Raw genomic sequence first — 20,672 nt, 5'->3', positions numbered from 1 at the left:
TCCTACTTCCTCTCCCCAAGCCACCTGCCACCCCTGCCCCCTAACACTCCGTGCAACCCGCGCTCTGTGCCAAGGACCTTCAGGTGCGTCCAGCTCTGCGTGACCCCATGAACTGTGGCCTGCCAGGCTCCTCTGCCCACGGGATTCTCCAGGCAGGAATACCCCACCTCCCATCAAATCCTGCCTGATGATCCTCCTATCACGCCTGAGCATGCAGGAAGCGGTATGGATAAGGCACCCATCACACCTGGCGATGACACCCTCGCTGAACAGGAGCCATGATGATTTCTGCACGATCTGGTGCTCGTATTTACACCTATTTGATATATTCCTGAGTAGTCATTTCACTTCCTTGACTAGAGCGTGAGTATAGTAAGTCAGGATCATCAAAAAGATGGTCCCCTGATGGCTCAGTCCAGGGCTCAAAGCGTGTAAGATTTGAAGACACACAGACAGGTTACAGCGAGTGTAGTGTCGTCCAGTGAGGGGACAGGGAGAGCTGGCCCTACTTCTCGAGCGGTGACCAGTGTGTCCACAGGGATCAGGCAGCACTTTCCAGCCTTCTCCATCACAGCGCGGAGGATGTGACATTAGCAAGGCGCCCTGGGGCGTCTCACTCGTCCAAGACCCAGGATGCCAGTGCTTATATCTGCAAGGCGCTCTGGAGGCTTTCAGCCCAGACAGACTGACAGCAGAAGGGATCAGCATCTTCAGTTCAGTTCAGTCGCTCAGTCGGGTCCGACTCTTTGCAACCCCATGAATCGCAGCATGCCAGGCCTCCCTGTCCATCACCAATTCCTGGAGTTCACTCAGACTCATGTCCATTGAGTCAGTGACGCCATCCAGCCATCTCATCCTCTGTCGTCCCCTTCTCCTCCTGCCCCCAATCCCTCCCAGCATCAGAGTCTTTTCCAGTGAGTCAACTCTTCGAATGAGGTGGCCAAAGTACTGGAGTTTCAGCTTCAGCATCATTCCTTCCAAAGAAATCCCAGGGCTGATCTCCTTCAGAATGGACTGGTTGGATCTCCTTGCAGTCCAAGGGACTCTCAAGAGTCTTCTCCAACACCACAGTTCAAAAGCATCCATTCTTCGGCACACAGCCTTCTTCACAGTCCAACTCTCACATCCATACATGACCACAGGAAAAACCATAGCCTTGACTAGACGGACCTTTGTTGGCAAAGTAATGTCTCTGCTTCTGAATATGCTATCTAGGTTGGACATAACTTTCCTTCCAAGGAGTAAGCATCTTTTAATTTCATGGCTGCAGTCACTATCTGCAGTGATTTTGGAGCCCAAAAAAATAAAGTCTGACACTGTTTCCACTGTTTCCCCATCTATTTCCCATGAAGTGATCGGACCGGAGCTATGATCTTCATTTTCTGAATGTTGAGCTTTAAGCCAACGTTTTCACTCTCCACTTTCACTTTCATCAAGAGGCTTTTTAGTTCTTCTTCACTTTCTGCCATAAGGGTGTGTCATCTGCATATCTGAGGTTATTGATATTTCTCCCAGTAATCTTGATTCCAGCTTGTGTTTCTTCCAGTCCAGCGTTTCTCAGGACGTACTCTGCATATAAGTTAAATAAACAGGGTGACAATATACAGCCTTGACGTACTCCTTTTCCTATTTGGAACCAGTCTGTTGTTCCATGTCCAGTTCTAACTGTTGCTTCCTGACCTGCATACAGTTTTCTTAAGAGGCAGGTCAGGTGGTCTGGTATTCCCATCTCTTTCAGAATTTTCCACAGTTTATTGTGATCCACACAGCCAAAGGCTTTGGCATAGTCAATAAAGCAGAAATAGATGTTTTTCTGGAACTCTCTTGCTTTTTCCATGATCCAGCAGATGTTGGCAATTTGATCTCAGGTTCCTCTGCCTTTTCTAAAACCAGCTTGAACATCAGGAAGTTCACGGTTCACATATTGCTGAAGCCTGGCTTGGAGAATTTTGAGCATTACTTTACTAGCATGTGAGATGAGTACAATTGTGCGGTAGTTTGAGCATTCTTTGGCATTGCCTTTCTTTGGGATCAGAATGAAAACTGACCTTTTCCAGTCCTGTGGCCACTGCTGAGTTTTCCAAATTTGCTGGCATATTGAGTGCAGCACTTTCACAGCATCATCTTTCAGTATTTGAAAGAGCTCAACTGGAATTCCATCACCTCCACTAGCTTTGTTTGTAGTGATGCTTTCTAAGGCCCACTTGACTTCACATTCCAGGATGTCTGGCTCTAGGTCAGTGATCACACTATCGTGATTATCTAGGACATGAAGATCTTTTTTGTACAGTTCTTCTGTGTATTCTTGCCACCTCTTCTTGGTATCTTCTGCTTCTGTTAGGTCCATACCATTTCTGTCCTTTATCGAGCCCATCTTTGCATGAAATGTTCCTTTGGTATCTCTAATTTTCTTGAAGAGATCTCTAGTCTTTCCCATTCTGTTGTTTTCCTCTATTTCTTTGCACTGATCGCCGAGGAAGGCTTTCTTATCTCTTCTTGCTATTCTTTGGAACTCTGCATTCAGATGCTTATATCTTTCCTTTTCTCCTTTGCTTTTCCCTTCTCTTCTTTTCACAGCTATTTGTAAGGCCTCCCCAGACAGCCATTTTGCTTTTTTGCATTTCTTTTCCATGGGGATGGTCTTGATCCCTGTCTCCTGTACAATGTCACGAACCTCATTCCATAGTTCATCAGGCACTCTACCTATCAGATCTAGGCCCTTAAATCTATTCCTCACTTCCACTGTATAATCATAAAGGATTTGATTTAGGTCATACCCGAATGGTCTAGTGGTTTTCCCTACTTTCTTCAATTTAAGTCTGAATTTGGTAATAAGGAGTTCATGATCTGAGCCACAGTCAGCTCCTGGTCTTGTTTTTGTTGACTGTATAGAGCTTCTCCATCTTTGGCTGCAAAGAATATAATCAATCTGATTTCGGTGTTGACCATCTGGTGAGGTTAGCTTCTTCCAAATCCACGTGGGAGGCTGTGGTGCAAAGCCCCAAAGCTGCCCACACCATAGCTGGGACCCAAGCCCGGGTCTGTGTGATGCAAGCTCTCAGTCCTGGAAGGGGTTGCAGCTGAGGTCACTGAGGTCACCTCATCTTCTCCTTCTCCCTTTGTGTCTAACAAAACATCCTGTTGAAAATGCCAGCCCTTCTAGACAGTACTTGAGCTGAAGATTTAAGAGAGTATCCACACAGCAGGGACTGTCGAAGCCCACGCTTGGTAAGAAAAGCAAAAAACACTCAGGGAGGCGGGTGGGGTCATTTGTTCCACTGCCCTTCCTCCCTCGGAGATACTCATTTTTGGCGTCTCTGCTTAGCAAGGAAGACCTACATATTTTGTCTTCCAAAGTGCGGGTTTTCACTATAGTGCTTCAAAACAGTTTAGACTGATGGTGGACAAAACTGAGCTTTCCCGGGAGTGTCCCTGACCTTGGATCCCCACCTTGGAGAAGCCACAAGCCAGTGGACGAGGCGTGAGGCTGGGATTCAAAGAGGAACAGGTCCAGAAGATTCCGGCTCCTTTACCTACTAGCTCAGCCTCTCTGGGAAGGGGTTAACCTCCCTACAATTCAGTTTCCTTGGATACAAAATGGGAGTAAGAACAACAGTACTCCTGCTGGGGGCTGCCGTGCAGACTGGAGACAAAGCAGGTGAAATGTCTCACCCATGCGGGCGTGCAGTGCTTTTTCCACAAACGTGGGTCTGATCATTAGGCGTCTTTCATCCGAATGAGGGTGCCGATGCTTGGGCTCTCTCATGTGACTCCTCCTCTGAGGAAGCAGAAGTATTCTCTCTTATGGACAAGGCACGTGGAGTGTTAGGAAAACATGCATGGCTGTCACGTCCAGTAGAATCCGTGACTCTGCCCGACTGGAGTTACATAGCCACCCCTCTCTCCTGGGTGCCTTCCTCCAGAGGCTCGGAACGCAAGGGGGTCTCCCAGAGAACACACCGCTCATGTTCTGATCATGGACGCTGATGAAAGACCCTCCCCTGCGTACCCAGAGCAGCCCAGGGATTTCCCTGAAAGGGGGGAGTAGCCCGGCGGGACCTGGACCACTTCCTGGACTAAGCCAGGTCACGGCCAAGTGCTCACCACACACCAGCGAACGCTGGATGCCTCCCCCCAGCCCCTCACGTCCACCCCACCCCTACCTCCTGCCGCTTGTCACCGTGAAAACAGCTCTTAAATCTGCCCGCCTCCACAACCATCAGCCCCGTCCAGTCTCACGCCTGGAGTACTCCAGAAACCTCATAACTGGTCTCTCCAGTGGATGAGGCAGGGCCAGCAGGGTCCCAGTACCACACCCCAAGAGCTGATGGCTAATATCCAGGAATTTGGTGAGAAAGGTGGTCAAGCCGCCAGTGGTTTGAAATAAGCCAGGTGGGAGTTGTTACCCTGTAGAAATCAGGACATCTTTGGGGAGAGCTGACTGCCCCGCCCAGCACTGCCTGGGCCCCTTCCCATGGGTCCCCCCCACCCAAAGCAGGGCTCCCGGCAGCAGCGTCCACCTTCTGCACATTAGCTTCCCTTGCACCCAGCTCCCCTGTCAGCCCACTCGCTCATACCCGCTGGCCAAGGCCCACCCTTGGCAGGGGCTCTGAACAGGCTGCCCCTCAGCCTGGACCCTCTTCCCACCCTCCCCACCTGGCCAGCGCCCACCAACCCTCAGGTTCCTTGTTCCTCCTGCCTGGCGATGCCCCCCGGGGCAGCCTTCCAGACCCCCAGTGTAAGGTCTCAGCGCCCTGGGGTCCCTCTCCTAGGCTGTGATGACCATAGTTGGGAGCTTACATTTATAATACTTGATTAGCGGTGCTTTCCTTTTTCCAAAAAGGCCTTCATCAAACAGTGGCTGACTCTTGGGCACCCAATACACACACAACATAGAGTTTCCGTGAGGGAACTGGAAGAGGCCCAAAGGCAGACAGGGTCCAGGCTGACGAGAGCCCTCCTCCGCAGACACACGGGCTGTGAGGGAGGCTGAGGAGCTCAGGGAGAACTGACCCCAGACTCCACCGGGTGGGCCTCGCTGACTGACCTGCTGGAGCCCAGAGGGCAGAGGCAGGGAGGGCAGGGGCCCCAGATGGCAGAAGGAGAGCTTGGCTTTCGGCTTTTTTGTTAAATAAGGTTTTTGAACAGGAGAAGAAACTTGAAATAGAAGACACAAACACACACATTCTCTCTCTCTCGGGCTCACAGCTAGAAAGCCAAAAACAGCCTCCATCTGACAACTGTATCCCAAGCCCAGAGAGCACATAGGGGCCCCCGGGGGTGGAGACAGCAGACAGTGGCCCATCCTGACAGAACTCTCTCTCAAGGAAGCTGAGATGTGGCTGCAGCGGGATGCGGGCTGGAGCCAAGACTCTGAAGGCCCCGGCCCAGGTCTGTGTGGGGCTGAGCAAGGAGCTGAGCTCCAGGAGTTGGTGATGGACAGGGAGGCCCGGTGTGCTGCAGTCCATGGGGTCACAAAGAGTCGGACACGACTGAGTGACTGAACTGAACTGGGGAAGGAGCTAGCTCTTCCGTCCTGATGCCAGGGCTCTGTTGCACCCCGCTTGCACCCCAGCCACGGGGTTTGCTGGAATCAAGAGTTTCCCGGGTGACTTTGAGTAACTACCACCTGCAGGACTGTCCTCTGGCCCCCACGTTCCTCCAGGGGTTGCTCCACTCACTGGGAGCTGCTCCACCCATTCGGAGCTCCACGTCTTCCAGCTGATAGGGGAGGCTGGGGGTCTGAGATGATCTCTGCTGTGACTGGCCGGAGGCCGGGATGACTCTCCCTGCTGGCTGCAGCCAGGCTCCTGGGAATCCACCATCTCTTCAAGTCCAGAAAGATGCTGGAGGCCCTTCATTAAAAAGTGGGTACCTTCCCTCAAGGGCTTCAGTGTGTCTGAATTTTGGGTCAAGAAGCTAGTATTAGCTATAGGGTAAGTGAGGGTTCCCCCGAGCAGAGATCTCCAAACTGGGTATAGGCAGGGGTTACTCAAAACAGGAATCCAAAAAAAACACACAGGAAATGAAGCTTTCCTGCTATTAACCGTGCAGCACCATGCTCAGAGGATCTGTCAGGTGGCGCGCCACTTCTAACACTCGGGGGATCCCGAGGACAATGGGGTTTCCACCATCAGGGGCGGACAGGAGCTGGTGGGGACAGGCCGGAGGCTCCGAGCGCCCCACTTACGTAGAATTACGGACAGTATCATCCAATTTTAATACGTTCAGTTCAGCCACTCAGTCGTGCCCAACTCTTTGCAACCCCATGGACTGCAGCATGCCAGGGTTCCCTGTCCATCACCAACTCCCAGAGTTTACTCAAAGTCATGTCCATTGAGTCGGTGATGCCATCCAACCATCTCATCCTCTGGTATCCCCTTGTCCTCCTGCCTTCAATCTTTCCCAGCATAAGGGTCTTTTCCAATGAGTCAGTTCTTCGCATCAGGTGGCCAAAGTATTGGAATTTCAGCTTCAGGATCGGTCCTTCCAATGAACATTCAGGACTGATCTCCTTTAGGATGGACTGGTTGGATCTCCTTGAAGTCCAAGGGACTCTGAAGAGTCTTCTCCAACACCCAGTCCAAAAACATCAGTTCTTTGGCACTCAGCTTTCTTTATGGTCCAACTCTCATATCCATACATGGCTACTGGAAAAACCATAGCTTTGACTAGACGGACCTTTGTTGGCAAAGTAATGTCTCTGCTTTTGAATATGCTATCTAGGTTGGTCATAACTTTTCTTCCAAGGAGCAAGCATCTTTTAATATCATGGCTGCAGTCACCATCTGCAGTGATTTTGAAGCCCCCCAAAATAAAGTCTGACACTGTTTCTGCTGTTTCTTCATCTATTTGCCATGAAGTGATGGGACAGGATGCCATGATCTTCATTTTCTGAATGCTGGGCTTTAGGGCAACTTTTTCACTCTCTTCTCTCACTTTCATCAACAGGCTTTTTAGTTCTTCTGCCATAAAGGTGGTGTCATTTGCATATCTGAGGTTATTGCTATTTCTCCCGGCAATCTTGATTCCAGCTTGTGATTCATCCAGCCCAGCGTTTCTCATGATGTACTCTGCATATAAGTTAAATAAACAGGGTGACAATATACAGCCTTGACGTACTCCCTTCCGGATTCGGAACTAGTCTGCTGTTCCATGTCCAGTTCTAACTGTTGCTTCCTGATCTGCACACAGATTTCTCAGGAGGCAGGTCAGGTGGTCTGGTATTCCCATCTCTTTCAGAATTTTCCAGTTTATTGTGATCCACACAGTCAAAGGCTTTGGCATAGTCAATAAAGCAGAAGTAGATGTTTTTCTGAAATTCTCTTGCTTTTTCCATGATCCAATGGAAGTTGGCAATTTGATCTCAGGTTCCTCTGCCTTTTCTAAATCCAGCTTGAACATCTGCAAGTTCATGGTTCACGTACTGTTGAAGCCTGACTTGGAGGATTTTGAGCATTATTTTGCTAGCGTGTGAGATGAGTGTAGTTCTGCAGTAGTTTGAATATTTTTTGGCATTGCCTTTCTTTGGGATTGGAATGAAAAGTGACTTTTCCCAGCCCTGTGGCCACTGCTGAGTTTTCCAAATTTGCTGGCATATTGAGTGCAGCACTTTCACAGCATCTTCTTTTAGCTCAACTGGAATTCCATCACCTCCACTAGCTTTGTTCGTAGTGATGCTTCCTAAGGCCCACTTGACTTTGCATTCCAGGATTTTAATAAAAGGACTCTCATAAAATGGATGAGTGGCTTAAAGAGATTCTTGTGGAGAATTTCAGTGCACGGACAAACAGGAATATGGAAGCCGTAATGCTTGTGGGGTGAAAAATTCATGTGTCAAAGACATTAAGAGAACAATGAGGATCTATGAGATGTAAAATCAGCCCAAAGAATTCAAAATTATAAAAATTACTTGAAACGCGCATGTTCACCCACCATCCTCAACGATAATTCTCATTTTCGTGTGCCTCTGTATAATTCTCGCTGTGAGATATTGCAAACAACACTGGGAAGACACCAGAACTGGTAAGTATTTAAAATGCTTTTTAAATTAACTTTTAAAACATTTAAAAATGTTTTATTATTTTCACACTTCAGATTTTTCTAAAGTGTGAAAACATGTTTGCATGTTTCATAACATCTAATACATTCAGTTCAGTTCAGTTCAGTCACGTCCGACTCTTCAAGACCCCCTGAACTGCAGCACGCCAGGCCTCCCTGTCCATTACCAGCTCCCGGCGTTCACCCAAACTCATGTCCATCAAGTCAGTGATGCCATCCAGCCATCTCATCCTCTGTCATCCCCTTCTCCTCCTGCCCCCAATCCCTCCCAGCATCCCAGTCTTTTCCAATGAGTCAACTACACAATATATTAGTAGGTGATAATATTAGGTTAGCAAAGATATGTAATTTTTAAAATATATATTTGAAGTTGAAACCTTAATTTTTTTTTTTTTTTTTTACTATTTATTTAGGTGACATAGTCAGTAAAGCTTGGAGACCACTAGCCTAGAGTCAGCTTAGGGGACCTGAGGCTGCCTTCCCAGGCCCTTTCTCTCCCAAGAAGCCCACCCAGGGCAAGGTGAGCCCCATTCACAGGGTGGGTGGGGGGTGAGACTTAGTCTGCACCCTCTAACCCTGCCGGCCCCTCCCCCGCCCCCGGGTCCTCCCAGCAGCACAGAGCCTACCTGATTGTGCCATCGGATGACGTTCCCAAATCCCCCTGTCCCAAGACGCTCTTTCATTTCCCAGGCCCCACATGTCTGGGTTGGCAGGGAAGGTGACCAGCTCATACTGAAGTCCTGCTAACGCTGCAAGCAATGTGGGGGACGGGGGGGGGGGGGGGGGACAAAAGGTGATGGTTAAGGAAAAGTGGGAAGATGGACAAGGTTAAGAGATGCCACAGCGCTTCGATGGGAAAGAAAAATCGGAACTGATTTTTCATCTCCGTACATAAAAGCAGGTGGCTGGGTCTGGTTTTCGTTTGGGGAGCAAAGTCCTGTCTTTCGCAGCCCCCCACCCACCCCACCCCGAAGCTGTATGGAAGCAGCAGGGGGTGGCGTGGGGGTCCCGCCCAGGACCTGCCAGGGGATCCCCGGGCTGCGCCCCCGGTTGGGCGCCTCCCGGCTCAGCCCCCCGTGGCCCCGACGAATCACCGCCGCGTCCCGGGCCCCCGCCCGGCACCACCCCGCCGGGGCCTCCCAGCCCTCCCCGCCCGGGAAGCCCCGGACTCGGGGCCGGTCACGCGCGTCTCTGGGAGCCTCGGAGACGGGGGGGCGGGTGACACCGGGGGCGCCCGCCCGAGGCACTCACCTGGCGGCGGGGCGCGGACGCCGCCCCGAAGACATGAACGCGCGGGGCCCTCAGAGCCGCCAGACAGGCGCCACTTCCTCAAACACTTCCTGCTCTGACGTCACGGGGCACGTGGGTCGCGGCCTTAAAGGGGCCGCCGGCCCAGACTTCCCCACCGCCCCCCCTCGCCCTGTGACCAACCCTGGGGAAAACGGCCCCGTGCGCTTTAGACGTGCGACTTCTACCTGAGCGCTTTCTGAGACGGGGAAGATGGGGATTTCCTCACCTGCCCCCCACCCCCGCCTCGGGGTCAACCTGACCAGGCTTCCTAGACTTTGAAGTAGGGGAATTTCCCGCTCCTCCCCCCCCACCCCGCTCCCCGCTCCCCCCCAGGATGGATTTAGGGACGGTTTACAAGAATTACCCTGGGCCTCTAACTTTTCCGGCTGTAATCCCTCACCTGGTCTGGAAACTCCTGGGCTCAGATCGAGAATGATAAATCACACCTGTAGTCCCTAGGCGTGACAACCTCCTCTTCCCCCTTAAAAAAAAATTAAGAAGAAGCGGAGAGAATCTAATACTGTAACTCGAAACTACAGGTTCAGCCCCAGTAACGGGCGGAAATTGTGAGACTAGCTCTCAGCCTGTTAATCCTTCATCTCCTACCTCCTTGGCATCATGATTTGAGTTTATTATTGAGTTTCTCAGTTCGGGGGCAACATATTAGCAGACAAAGATTGTGTGTGTGTGTGTGTATTATTACTCAAGCAGGGATAAAGTATCAAAGGCAATCTGAAGATAATAGCTCACTTTACAGAGTGATAGAGTGCTTAATAAGTCAGTTCAGTTCAGTCGTGTCCAACTCTGTGACCCCATGGACTGCAGGACGCTAGACTTCCCTGTTCATCACCAATTCCCGGAGCTTGCTCAAACTCACTTCCATCGAGTCAGTGATGCCATCCACCCATCTCATCCTCTGTCATCCCCTTCTCCTCCTGCCTTCAATCTTTCCCAGCATCTGGGTCTTTTCCAGTGAGTCAGTTCTGCACATCAGGTGGCCAAAGTATTGGAGCTTCAGCTTCAACCATCAGTCCTTCCAATGAATATTCAGGACTGATCTCCTTTAGGATGAACTGGTTGGATCTCCTTGCAGTCCAAGGGACTCTCAAGAGTCTTCTCCAACACCACAGTTCAAAAGCATCAATTCTTCAGTGCTCAGCTTTCTTTATGGTCCAACTCTCACATCCATACATGACTACTGGAAAAACCATAGTCTTGACTGCTGCTGCTGCTACTGCTAAGTCACTTCAGTCGTGTCTGACTCTGTGCAACCCCAGAGACGGTGGCCCACCAGGATCCCCTGTCCCTGGGATTCTCCAGGCAAGAACACTGGAGTGGGTTGCCATTTCCTTCTCCAATGCATGAAAGTGAAAAGTGAAAGTGAAGTCGCTCAGTCATGTCCATCTCCTAGCAACCCTATGGACTATAGCCTACCAGGCTCCTCCGTCCATGGGATTTGCCAGGCAAGAGGACTGGAGTGGGGTGCCATTGCCTTCTCCGATAGTCTTGACTAGACCAACCTTTGTAAGTGCCCAACACTAAATCTGTACTTAGGTTTCCTCATCCAGTCCTCAAGGCCACCCTACAAATTGAACAGTACTGTATTATTATTATCTCCGTTTTACAGATGAGAAGACTGAAGCCCAGAGAGAAAGTCTTCATCTCAAAGTCACAGGCTTTTAAGTGGATAATGATCTGATGTTCAAACCCCAGCAGCTGTTTTTGAGTGCAACGTTTTAATACGTAGCTAAAAGTAGCATACTAGTAAGTTCAGAAGGATTTTAAATCCAGGTACTGCTGTTGACTACCTCTGGGACTTTAGGTACTCAGGTACCTAAAGACTTTAGATACTTCAAGTTACTCGACCACTCTAAGCAGCCCGTTGCTCTTTAAAATGTAGGCAACATTGATGGATGCACTTGGAGAGCGTTATGCTTAGTGAAATACATCAGAGAAAGGCAAATAGAGTATATCACTTATATGAGGAATCTAAAAAAATACAACAAACTAGTGAATATAACAAAAAAACAGCAGAATCACAGATACAGAGAACAACTCGTGTTTAGCAGTAGGAAGGAGGAAGACGGGAGGGACATGATAGGGGTAGAATTAACAAACTACTATGTAGAGGATAAATAAGTTATGAGGATACACTGTATAGCATGGGGAATATATCTAATATTTTGTAATAACTATGAAAAAAGTGAAAGTCACTCAGTCATGTCCGACTCTCAGTGACCCCTTGGACTATACAGTCCATGGAATTCTCCAGGCCAGAATACTGGAGTGGGTAGCCTTTCCCTTCTCCAGGGGATCCTCCCAACCCAGGGATCGAATCTAGGTCTCCCGCATTGCCCGCAGATTCTTTACCAGCTGAGCCACAAGGGGAAGCTCAAGAATACCGGAGTGGGTAGCCTATCCTTTCTCCAGTGGATCTTCCTGACCCAGGAATCAAACCAGGGTCTCCTGCCGTACAGGTGGATTCTTCACCAACTGAGCTAGGGGATAAGCTGTAAAAGTCTTGAATCACTATGTTGTGTACCTGAAACTAATATTGTAAATCAACTATGGTGCTTGGTGCTAAGTTGCTTCTGTCATGTCTGACTCTTTGTGCCCCCATGGACTGTACCCCGCCAGGCTCCTCTGTCCGTGGGATTCTCCAGGCAAGAATACTGGAGTGGATTGCCATGCCCTCCTCCAGGGCATCTTTCAGAGCCAGGGATCAAACCTACGTTTCCCGTGGCTCCTGCATTGCAGGAAGATTCTTCACTGCTGAGCCACTGGGAAGCCCCCAGATCAACTGTACCTCGATTTTTAAAAATGTAGACAGCATAAGGTTGAATTGCATGAAATTATCATTTTTTAAAAATGAAACGAAACCAGTTGAAACGTCAGCAACAAAGATTAGCAGTTTTATGTGGTTCAGCCTGAAAGCAACAGAGGGCACAAGTCAGAGATGGGAGGGGCTGGGGAGCTTGTTATGAAGGACAGATGATGAGATGGTAAAAGCCGTGCCTGACAGAGGAACTCTGACCTGAACACAGCCTGAGTCTGAAGTTAATGCTTAGGAACAGACATCAACACAAGCAGAGGGGTCAGTGCGACCAGGGTCGACGCAGATGTGCCAGGATGCTCAGAGTTTCTTCATTTAAGCTATAGCCTCTACTAAACAACACACTTGACCTCAAAGCAGAAAGAGAAAGGAACATGAGTAAATAGTTGTAAAACACTTAGAATAGTGCCTGACATGTTTTCAGTGCAATATGTTTCTTTAATAAATCAATTTTAAAAATAAATTTATTTTCATAAGTAAAATTTGAACTCCTATGGTTGCTGGGCCCTATGTAGAGTCTGTTTTCTGTGCAACATCACAAAAGATTTCCTTTTAATCCTGTCCTCAGAAAATCACTGTCCCTGAGAAACTTAATGAGACATCCATTGATATGCTAAAAGTTCATTCTGTGCCACCGTAATTTAAGCATTTTCATTCACTCAGCTCAAAATAACTATTTTCAACTGAATATAAATCTCTCTGATAAGTCACATATTGCTGGGTTAAAAAAAATAATAATGACAGCCCAGGAAGGAGTCTCTGGGTTTTATCACATCCCAAGATGTTCATCTTGTTAAACTCCTTATTCCCTCCACATAAGATGTACTCACTGCCTACATCTTTTCTTTATCCTCTTCTAGAGATGAGTGCGGAGAAGGCAATGGCAACCCACTCCAGTCCTCTTGCCTGGCAAATTCCATGGAAGGAGGAGCCTGGTAGGCTGCAGTCCATGGGGTCTCTAGGAGTCGGACAAGACTGAGCGACTTCACTTTCACTTTTCACTTTCACGTATTGGAGAAGGAAATGGCAACCCACTCCAGTGTTCTTGCCTGGAGAATCCCAGGGACAGGGAAGCCTCATGGGCTGCTGTCTCTGGGGTCACACAGAGTCGGACATGATTGAAGCGACTTAGCAGCAGCAGCAGAGATGAGTGAGCTGATTGTTTACACAAAATTATGTTCAGATGCAGAGGAAAAATCTTTTTCTTCCTGTTTTGAGTCTGAATATACTATTTTGGATAATCCAGAAGCACTGAGCAGCCTGAGTGCCTGGCACAACCCTGGGTACCACTGTACCAGGGGCTCCATCTCCTGTCAGAGGTATCTGGAATCTTACTGGAGGCATGCGACTCCCTGAGAGTTACGGTGATGAGAGATGGGGACCAAGCCATACAGAGTCCAGTGCTAATTTGTTCTGCTGTAGAGGCCGTATAGCACTGCTGATAAGGATACCGTTTCCGAGGGGGTTATTTTAAAATAAAAATCTTCTTCAGAGGGTAAGTCAAAGAGAACTATCCTCTTGCTCCATCTTTGAGAACCAAGCAGAACTGACCTCCTTTGAGTAAGGAAAGGACTGTTTTCTGAGCAATCTGGAAGCTGACTCATACATAGTAAAAAAAAAAAAAAAAAAAAAGTCAGATTGAAAGATAGGAAGACGATAAAACAGACCCCTGGGGAGACGGAGGAATTCCCCAGGCCCCCAGCCCCGGAGTCAGCTCTGGTTCAGTGATTTCAACAATTCTTTCGTTATAGTTTGTTTTATCCCAGCCTTGCAGGGAGAGGACTCTGCAAGTCAGGACCCGTTCCTGCAACAAACAAAAATTCTCTTGTCACAAAGGTTGGAAAACGTGTTTAGTTGGAGGGCGTGAAAACATCTGCCTTTCTTCTAGGGAAGACGGTGAGAGGCGAGGGTGGGCTGACAGAGACTGACGGTGAGAATGAACTTGGGTCCATCCTTAGCACAGAGCCGGCTGCAGTGAGGAAGGGAAGAACGTGCAGTCAACTTTGTCTTCTGTGAATGAGACCCGGGCCAGCTGGCCATCGTGCCTCAAAGCTTGGGTGAAACAGACAGAGCTGGGATTAGGGGCCCTGAGTCACCCTTCTTGGAGGGACGATACTGGGGGAGGAAATCAGTTTGTAAGCTCCCTCCATTTTTACATGCATAGGTTTTTATTCCAGTAAATTGAAATGAAAGAGGAAGCAGAGGCCCATCCCTTGGCCGCGGTGGTGGGGAAACTGTGAATGTGGGTGTGTGTGTTCTTCCTGGTAGGATGTTTCTCTGTACACCTTAGTTCTGAGGTCTTAACCTGTACTCTATGGGGGCAGAGATGTGGTTCACTGCTGCATTCCCAGTGTCTGGAACATCATAGGTGCTCAATAAAAAATGTACTGAATGAATGGGGAATTGGCCAAGGCAGGCTGGTGATACTGCACTGTACCCTTCAACATTTGATTAGAAGTGGTCTCTGGAGTCGGAGATGTGATTGTAACCCTGTCTCTGTATTTTTTTGGTTTTGTGAAGAGGCAGTTTACTGGACCTCACTGAGCTTTACTTTTCTTATCTCTAAATTGCTGTTGTTGCTAAATTGCTCAGTCATGTCTGACTCTTTGCAACCCCTTGGACTGCAGCAGGCCAGGCTTCCCTGTCCTTCACTATCTCTCAGAGTTTGCTGAAACTCATGTGTTGGACAGTCTCCTACGGAGGCACGGGTCAGCAGTGGCCCCCTCTGGGGACAGGGGCTCTGGCTGCTGCAGACCTGGAAGGCGTGGCATGTGGCTTAAGTCCTCTAGGTTGACATTAGCCCCACTACAGAGCTGCCGGGTGGGCAATCCACAATTATATCAAAGAAGTTTTCGAGCTGTTGCGAAAGTTTGAGGCCCCACAACAGACGTCCTAACCTGACAATCTGGTAGAAGGACTGGGAATCCCCAGGGAATCTGACTTTGAAGGTCAGCAGGATTTTATTACAGAATTTCCCTAGGACTGGGAAAACACAGACTCTTGGAGGGCACAAACAAAACCTTGTGTGCACCAGCACCCAAGAGCAAGGAGCACTGACCCCCCAAAAGACTGAGCCTGACTCTCCTGTGAGTGTTTGGGAGTCTCTGGCGGAAGCCTGGGTCAACAGTGGCCTGCGACGGGGTCAGGGTCACAAACAGCAGCAGTCTGGGGAGGTGCAGCATGATGGTATAAGTCCTTTTGGAGGAGGTTGCCGTTATCCCATAGAAAGTGAAAGCGAAGTCACTCAGTCATGCCCAACTCTTTGTGACCCCATGGACTGTAGCCTACCTAGCCTACCAGGCTCCTCCATCCATGGAATTTTCCAGGCAAGCGTACTGGAGTGGGTTGCCATTTCCTTCTCCAGGGGGTCTTCCCAACCCAGGGATCCAACCTGGTTTCCCACATTGTAGGCAAACACTTTTACTACCATCTGAGCCACCAGGGAAATCATCCTATAGAACCTATAGCCCACTATAGAGACTGGAGCTCCTAGGACTGGGCCCCTCAGGCCAAAATACAGGGAGGGAGCACAGCCTAACCCATCAGCAGAAAATTGGATTAAAGATTTACCCAGCATGGCCCTGCCCACCAGAGCAAGACCCAGTTTCCCCCATAGCCAGTCCCCACATCAGGAAGCTTGCACAAGCCTCTTATCCTCATCCATCAGAGGGCAGACAGAATGAAAACCACAATCTCTAAAGTGGGGGCTAGTAGTCATTAAAAAGTCTACAAATAACAGATGCTGGAGAGGCTGTGGAAAAAAGGGAACCTTCTTATAGAGTTGGTGGAAATGTAAATTAATGCAACAGCTATGGAGGGCTTTCAAAAAACTAAAAATAGTTACCATATGATCCTGCAATCCTACTCCTGGGACTCTATCTGGAGAAAACCGTAATTTAAAAAGATACATGTACCCCTATGTTCATTGCAGCACTATTTACAGTAATCAGGACATGGAAGCAACCTAAATGTCCATTGACAGATGAACAGGTAAAGATGTGGTACATATATACAATGGAATACTACTGTGCCATAAAAAAGAATGAAATAATGCCATTTGCATCAACATGAATGGACCTAGAGATCATCATACTAAGCCAAATAAGTCGGATAAAGACAAATACCATATCAGTTCAGTTCAGTTCAGTTCAGTCTCTCAGTCGTGTCCAACTCTTTGTGACCCCCATGAACTGCAGCACACCAGGCCTCCCTGCCCATCACCAACTCCCGGAGTGCACTCAGACTCACGTCCATCGAGTCAGTGATGCCATCCAGCCATCTCATCCTCTGTCGTCCCCTTCTCCTCCTGCCCCCAATCCCTCCCAGCATCAGAGTCTTTTCCGATGAGTCAACTCTTTGCATGATGTGGCCAAAGTACTGGAGTTTCAGCTTCAGCATCATTCCCTCCAAAGAAATCCCAGGGCTGATCTCCTTCAGAATGGACTGGTTGGATCTCCTTGCAGTCCAAGGGACTCTCAAGAGTCTTCTCCAGCACCATAGTTCAAAAGCATCAATTCTTCAGTGCTCAGCTTTGTTCACAGTCCAACTCTCACATCCATACATGACCACTGGAAAAACCATAGCCTTGACTAGACGGACCTTTGTTGGCAAAGTAATGTCTCTGCTTTTCAATATGCTATCTAGGTTGGTCATAACTTTTCTTCCAAGGAGTAAGCGTCTTTTAATTTCATGGTTGCAGTCACCATCTGCAGTGATTTTGGAACCCAAAAAAATAAAGTCTGACACTGTTTCCACTGTTTCCCCATCTATTTCCCATGAAGTGATGGGACCAGATGCCATAATCTTTGTTTTCTGAATGTTGAGGTTTAAGCCAACTTTTTCACTCTCCACTTTCACCTTCATCAAGAGGCTTTTTAGTTCCTCTTCACTTTCTGCCATAAGGGTGGTGTCATCTGAATATCTGAGGTTATTGATATTTCTCCCGGAAATCTTGATTCTAGCTTGTGTTTCTTCCAGCCCAGCATTTCTCATGATGTACTCTGCATATAAGTTAAATAAGCAGGGTGACAATATACAGCCTTGACGTACTCCTTTGCCTATTTGGAACCAGTCTGTTATTCCATACGATTTCACTTAAATGTGGAATCTAAAATACGACATAAATGAATATATGTATGAAATGGAAACGCAGACACAGAGAACAGGCTGTTGGTTGTTAAGGGAGAAGGAGGTAGGGAGGTATGAAGTGGAAGTTTGGGATTAACAGATGCAAACTATTGTATAGAGACTGGACAAACAACAAGGTCCTATGTATAGCTCAAGGAACTACACTCCATGTCCTGTGATAAACCATAATGGCAAAGAACATGAAAAAGAATATATATATATGTATATAACTGAATCAGTTTGTTACATAGCAGAAATTAGCACAACTTTTAAAATCAACTATATTTCAATAAAATTAAACAAATAAATTAGGGGCTAATAAAACCTACTCCTTGTGGTTGTATGGTTTAAGTGAGATAATATATATAAAGTGCCTAATACAGAGCTTGGTTCTTATTAGGACCTCTTTGAACAGTGGCTATTAATACTGTTCTTTTTAAAATGCAATAATCCAGAATGCAACTGAGATCCTTCTCCTTGGTGATTCAGGTGGAGTGGGCTCCAGCCCACCCCCACTTACAGTGAAAAGCTCTGTTTCCCTTCAGCTGTCCTGTCTCTCCAGGAATTTGATGCCAGAGGCGGCGTGTGATGCTAGGTGAGACGGGTAGTATGTTCCGCAGGCTCCTCTGCTTCTGAGCTCCTGCTTTTGCTCAATTCTTAACTGTCCTTTCTAAGTCACTCTTCCTCTTTACCATTGTCAGCTGTTTTGTCTCCATATTCTCTCTTCTAGTCCCCAAGAGCTGTGATCTCTAATGTTTTTTTCTTAAAGAAAATTTTAGCTTTTTACTGACTCACGTTACGAGAGATATTTAATCAAAAAGATGCAAGCCCAGGTCATCATCGGACCCCTCGGATTCTTCTGTCTTTGCTTTCACTCTCTTCTCCTCCTCCAGGCAGCAGGGCTGGAGGCAAAGGGCCACGAGCCCCTGTGCTGTCCCTGAGGCTCCCAGTGCTGCTGACCAGGGCCTTTGCAAATCAGCCTGGCCAGAGGCTGCAGCATTTCCCCCGGCTGCTTGAAGGAAGGCGTTGCTCTTCTCTGTGACCGTCACCGCAGTGGCCCAGGATGGTGGGCCAGGGTTGGGCTGGTGGCCGCCAGGCCTGGTGCCGATGGCTGCATGCAGGGATGGTCCCCTCTCCCAACACTGCCAGCATCCTGCCTGCCTGCTCTGTGCCCCGCTGTCCACGCATCAACTGCTGCCCAAGGCGCAATAACAGCAAACAGGAAGGCTCCACAGTACCCGCTCGGTCATTATTTCCGCCTGAGGAGTTTCATCAGTTTCAATTAATCCTTTCGCCACCCTGGGTTTGTGTATCCTGTGCTCCACCCAGGCCTTCTGCTCCAATGCATCCAAGTGATCATTCGCAGATGGACCTTACTTATAGACTCTGCCAAAGGTTCACAGAGATGGAGGACTTGCATCCCAGCCCCACAGGCAATGTGAAATAAATGTCAGACACCTTCTCTTCAGCAATCCCTTTCCCACCTGGCCCAGATCCCCCACTGACACCCCCACCCCAGTCCCCCACCCTGGTTCCCACCCCGCCCACTCTGGTCCCAGCCCCCACTTGCCCTGGCTGCCCAGTTCCAAGCCTCCTGCTCCTGGACAAAGAACCATATTCCTCCCACGTCTCAGGCAGAGCAGCCCGCTCTCCTCGGCCACAATCCCACCTCCCGCCGCCCCCCCTGCTCAGTTTGGTCCCCAACAGGTCCAGAGGCCCTGGGGCGGCCGGCATCGCTTCTGAACTTGGATTCAGATCCCAGAATCCTAGGCTGGGGCCTGGAGCAGGTCCTCTCTGCCGCTGTCCCTGCCCATCTGCTCTCCAGCCACTGCCCTCAGTTTACCAGCCCCTCTCCAGACCTGTCATCATCCCTTGGAGTCCTCTCCCCTTCAAGACCAAAAATCCAGGACTGCAATGATGTTGGCACTGTCTAATTTCCTTCTCAGACCCTAGAGAGCCACCACCCTCTAAGAAAAAGGGATCTATAATGATTTGATAGGAATTCTGCCTTCCCTTAGAAGACAGAAACACCGACAGACCATTTTGGGCCTTAAAGAATTAAAAAAAATTTTTTTTTTGGCTGTGCTGGGTCTTCTGGTGCTTTGAGGGCTTTCTTTAGTTGCAGAGACCAGGGACGAGTCTCTGGTGATTGTGTCCAGGCTTCTTCTTGCCGTAGCTTCTCTTGTCATGGAGTACAGGCTCTAGGCACTCAGACTTCAGTAGTCGCAGCAAACAGGCCTCAGGTTACACCTCCCTGCCTCTGCAGCACGGACTCAGTAGTCGTGCCTTGGCTTAGGTGCTCCTCGGCATGTGGAATCTTCCTGGACCAGGATGGAACCTGTGTCCCCTGCATTGGCGGGCAGATTCTCATCTACTGAGCCACCAGGGAAGTCCCCTAAATAAAAAAAAATTTCCCCTCATCCTTGCTGCTACTGCTGCTATCTACCAGTTTGGATCAGTTCATGCTGATCTGGTGGGTGGGTCTGTGTAGTGGGCAGAACCCAGAGGGATGGTTCTTAGGAGAAAAAAATTGTAGACCCTACTCATTTCATTCCCAGCGGCTGTCAGATCACTTGAACACTAGACAAACTCTCTCCTTCATTTTGAGCATTAAAAAAATTAGGCTTAGGGACTTCCCTGGTGGTCTGATGGTTTAAGCCTTCACCTTGCAATGCAGGGGGTGCAGACTGATCCCTGGTCCGGGGAGGTAAAATCCCACCTGCCTTGTGGTCAAAAAACATAAAACAGAAGCAATATTGTAACACATTCCATAATGACTTTAAAAATGATCCATATCAAAGAAAATCTGTAAAAAAAATTAGGTTTATAGAGGTATTGTTGACATACTATCAAATGTACCCATTTTCACTGAAGGCGTTGTTTTGCCACTGCGTGTAGCCTAGCGGCTCTCCTGTGAATCACCTGGTAGAACATCTCCATCACCCAGAGTCTGCCTCTCCTGGGCCCCCTTGCAGTCCAACCCGCCCCACCCCCAGCCCAGCCCCTGGCCAGCACTGATGCTGTCGTCACTGCAGTTACGCAGTTTGGCCCATGATCATGTAACTTCTAATCTACCATTTCTAGAGAACTGCTGAGGTGTGGCCAGGCTGCTGGATTGAGCTGGGATTCTTCTGCCGAAGAGTCAGAGGCTGGTGATGGCCAAGCAGACACACTGGGAAGGGGGCCCGGGGCAGCGGCTCTAGGCCTGGCTGAGCCATCCTAGAAAGGGAGGAGGGCTCAACGTTGAGCCCAGGAATGAGGAACAGAGAGAAGAGGGAAAGGCCACTCCAGGGGGAGAAGGGGGCCACATGGCCAGAGATGGGAACTTGAATTAAAGGCCTGCTCTGTGTCGCAATTCAAC

The 20,672-nt window shown here is 48.9% G+C and overlaps 1 protein-coding gene across 4 annotated transcripts in view; it reads right to left on the bottom strand.

Moving 5' to 3' along the window:
• Positions 1–9,414, bottom strand: part of IKBKB (inhibitor of nuclear factor kappa B kinase subunit beta) — a 52,663-nt gene extending 43,249 nt beyond the window's left edge. For all 4 annotated transcript variants that reach the window (XR_015156240.1, XR_015156241.1, XM_086380442.1 and 1 more), the window contains exons 1-2: positions 9,313–9,414; positions 8,688–8,810 (exon numbers count right to left, since the gene is read on the bottom strand). Coding sequence is in view for 2 of the 4 variants with exons in the window: in XM_086380442.1 (XP_086236568.1) it covers positions 8,688–8,792 (105 nt within the window). In the remaining 2 variants the exon portion in view is untranslated. The remainder of the gene's footprint in view (positions 1–8,687; positions 8,811–9,312) is intronic.
• Positions 9,415–20,672: the final 11,258 nt, after the last annotated feature.

The sequence above is a fragment of the Bos grunniens genome, chromosome 27 (genome assembly GCF_055505025.1).
Source record: "Bos grunniens cultivar Pamir isolate PY7600 chromosome 27, Bosgru_T2T1.0, whole genome shotgun sequence".
Lineage (NCBI taxonomy): Eukaryota > Metazoa > Chordata > Mammalia > Artiodactyla > Bovidae > Bos > Bos grunniens.
This window is presented reverse-complemented; position numbering and strand designations above follow the sequence as displayed.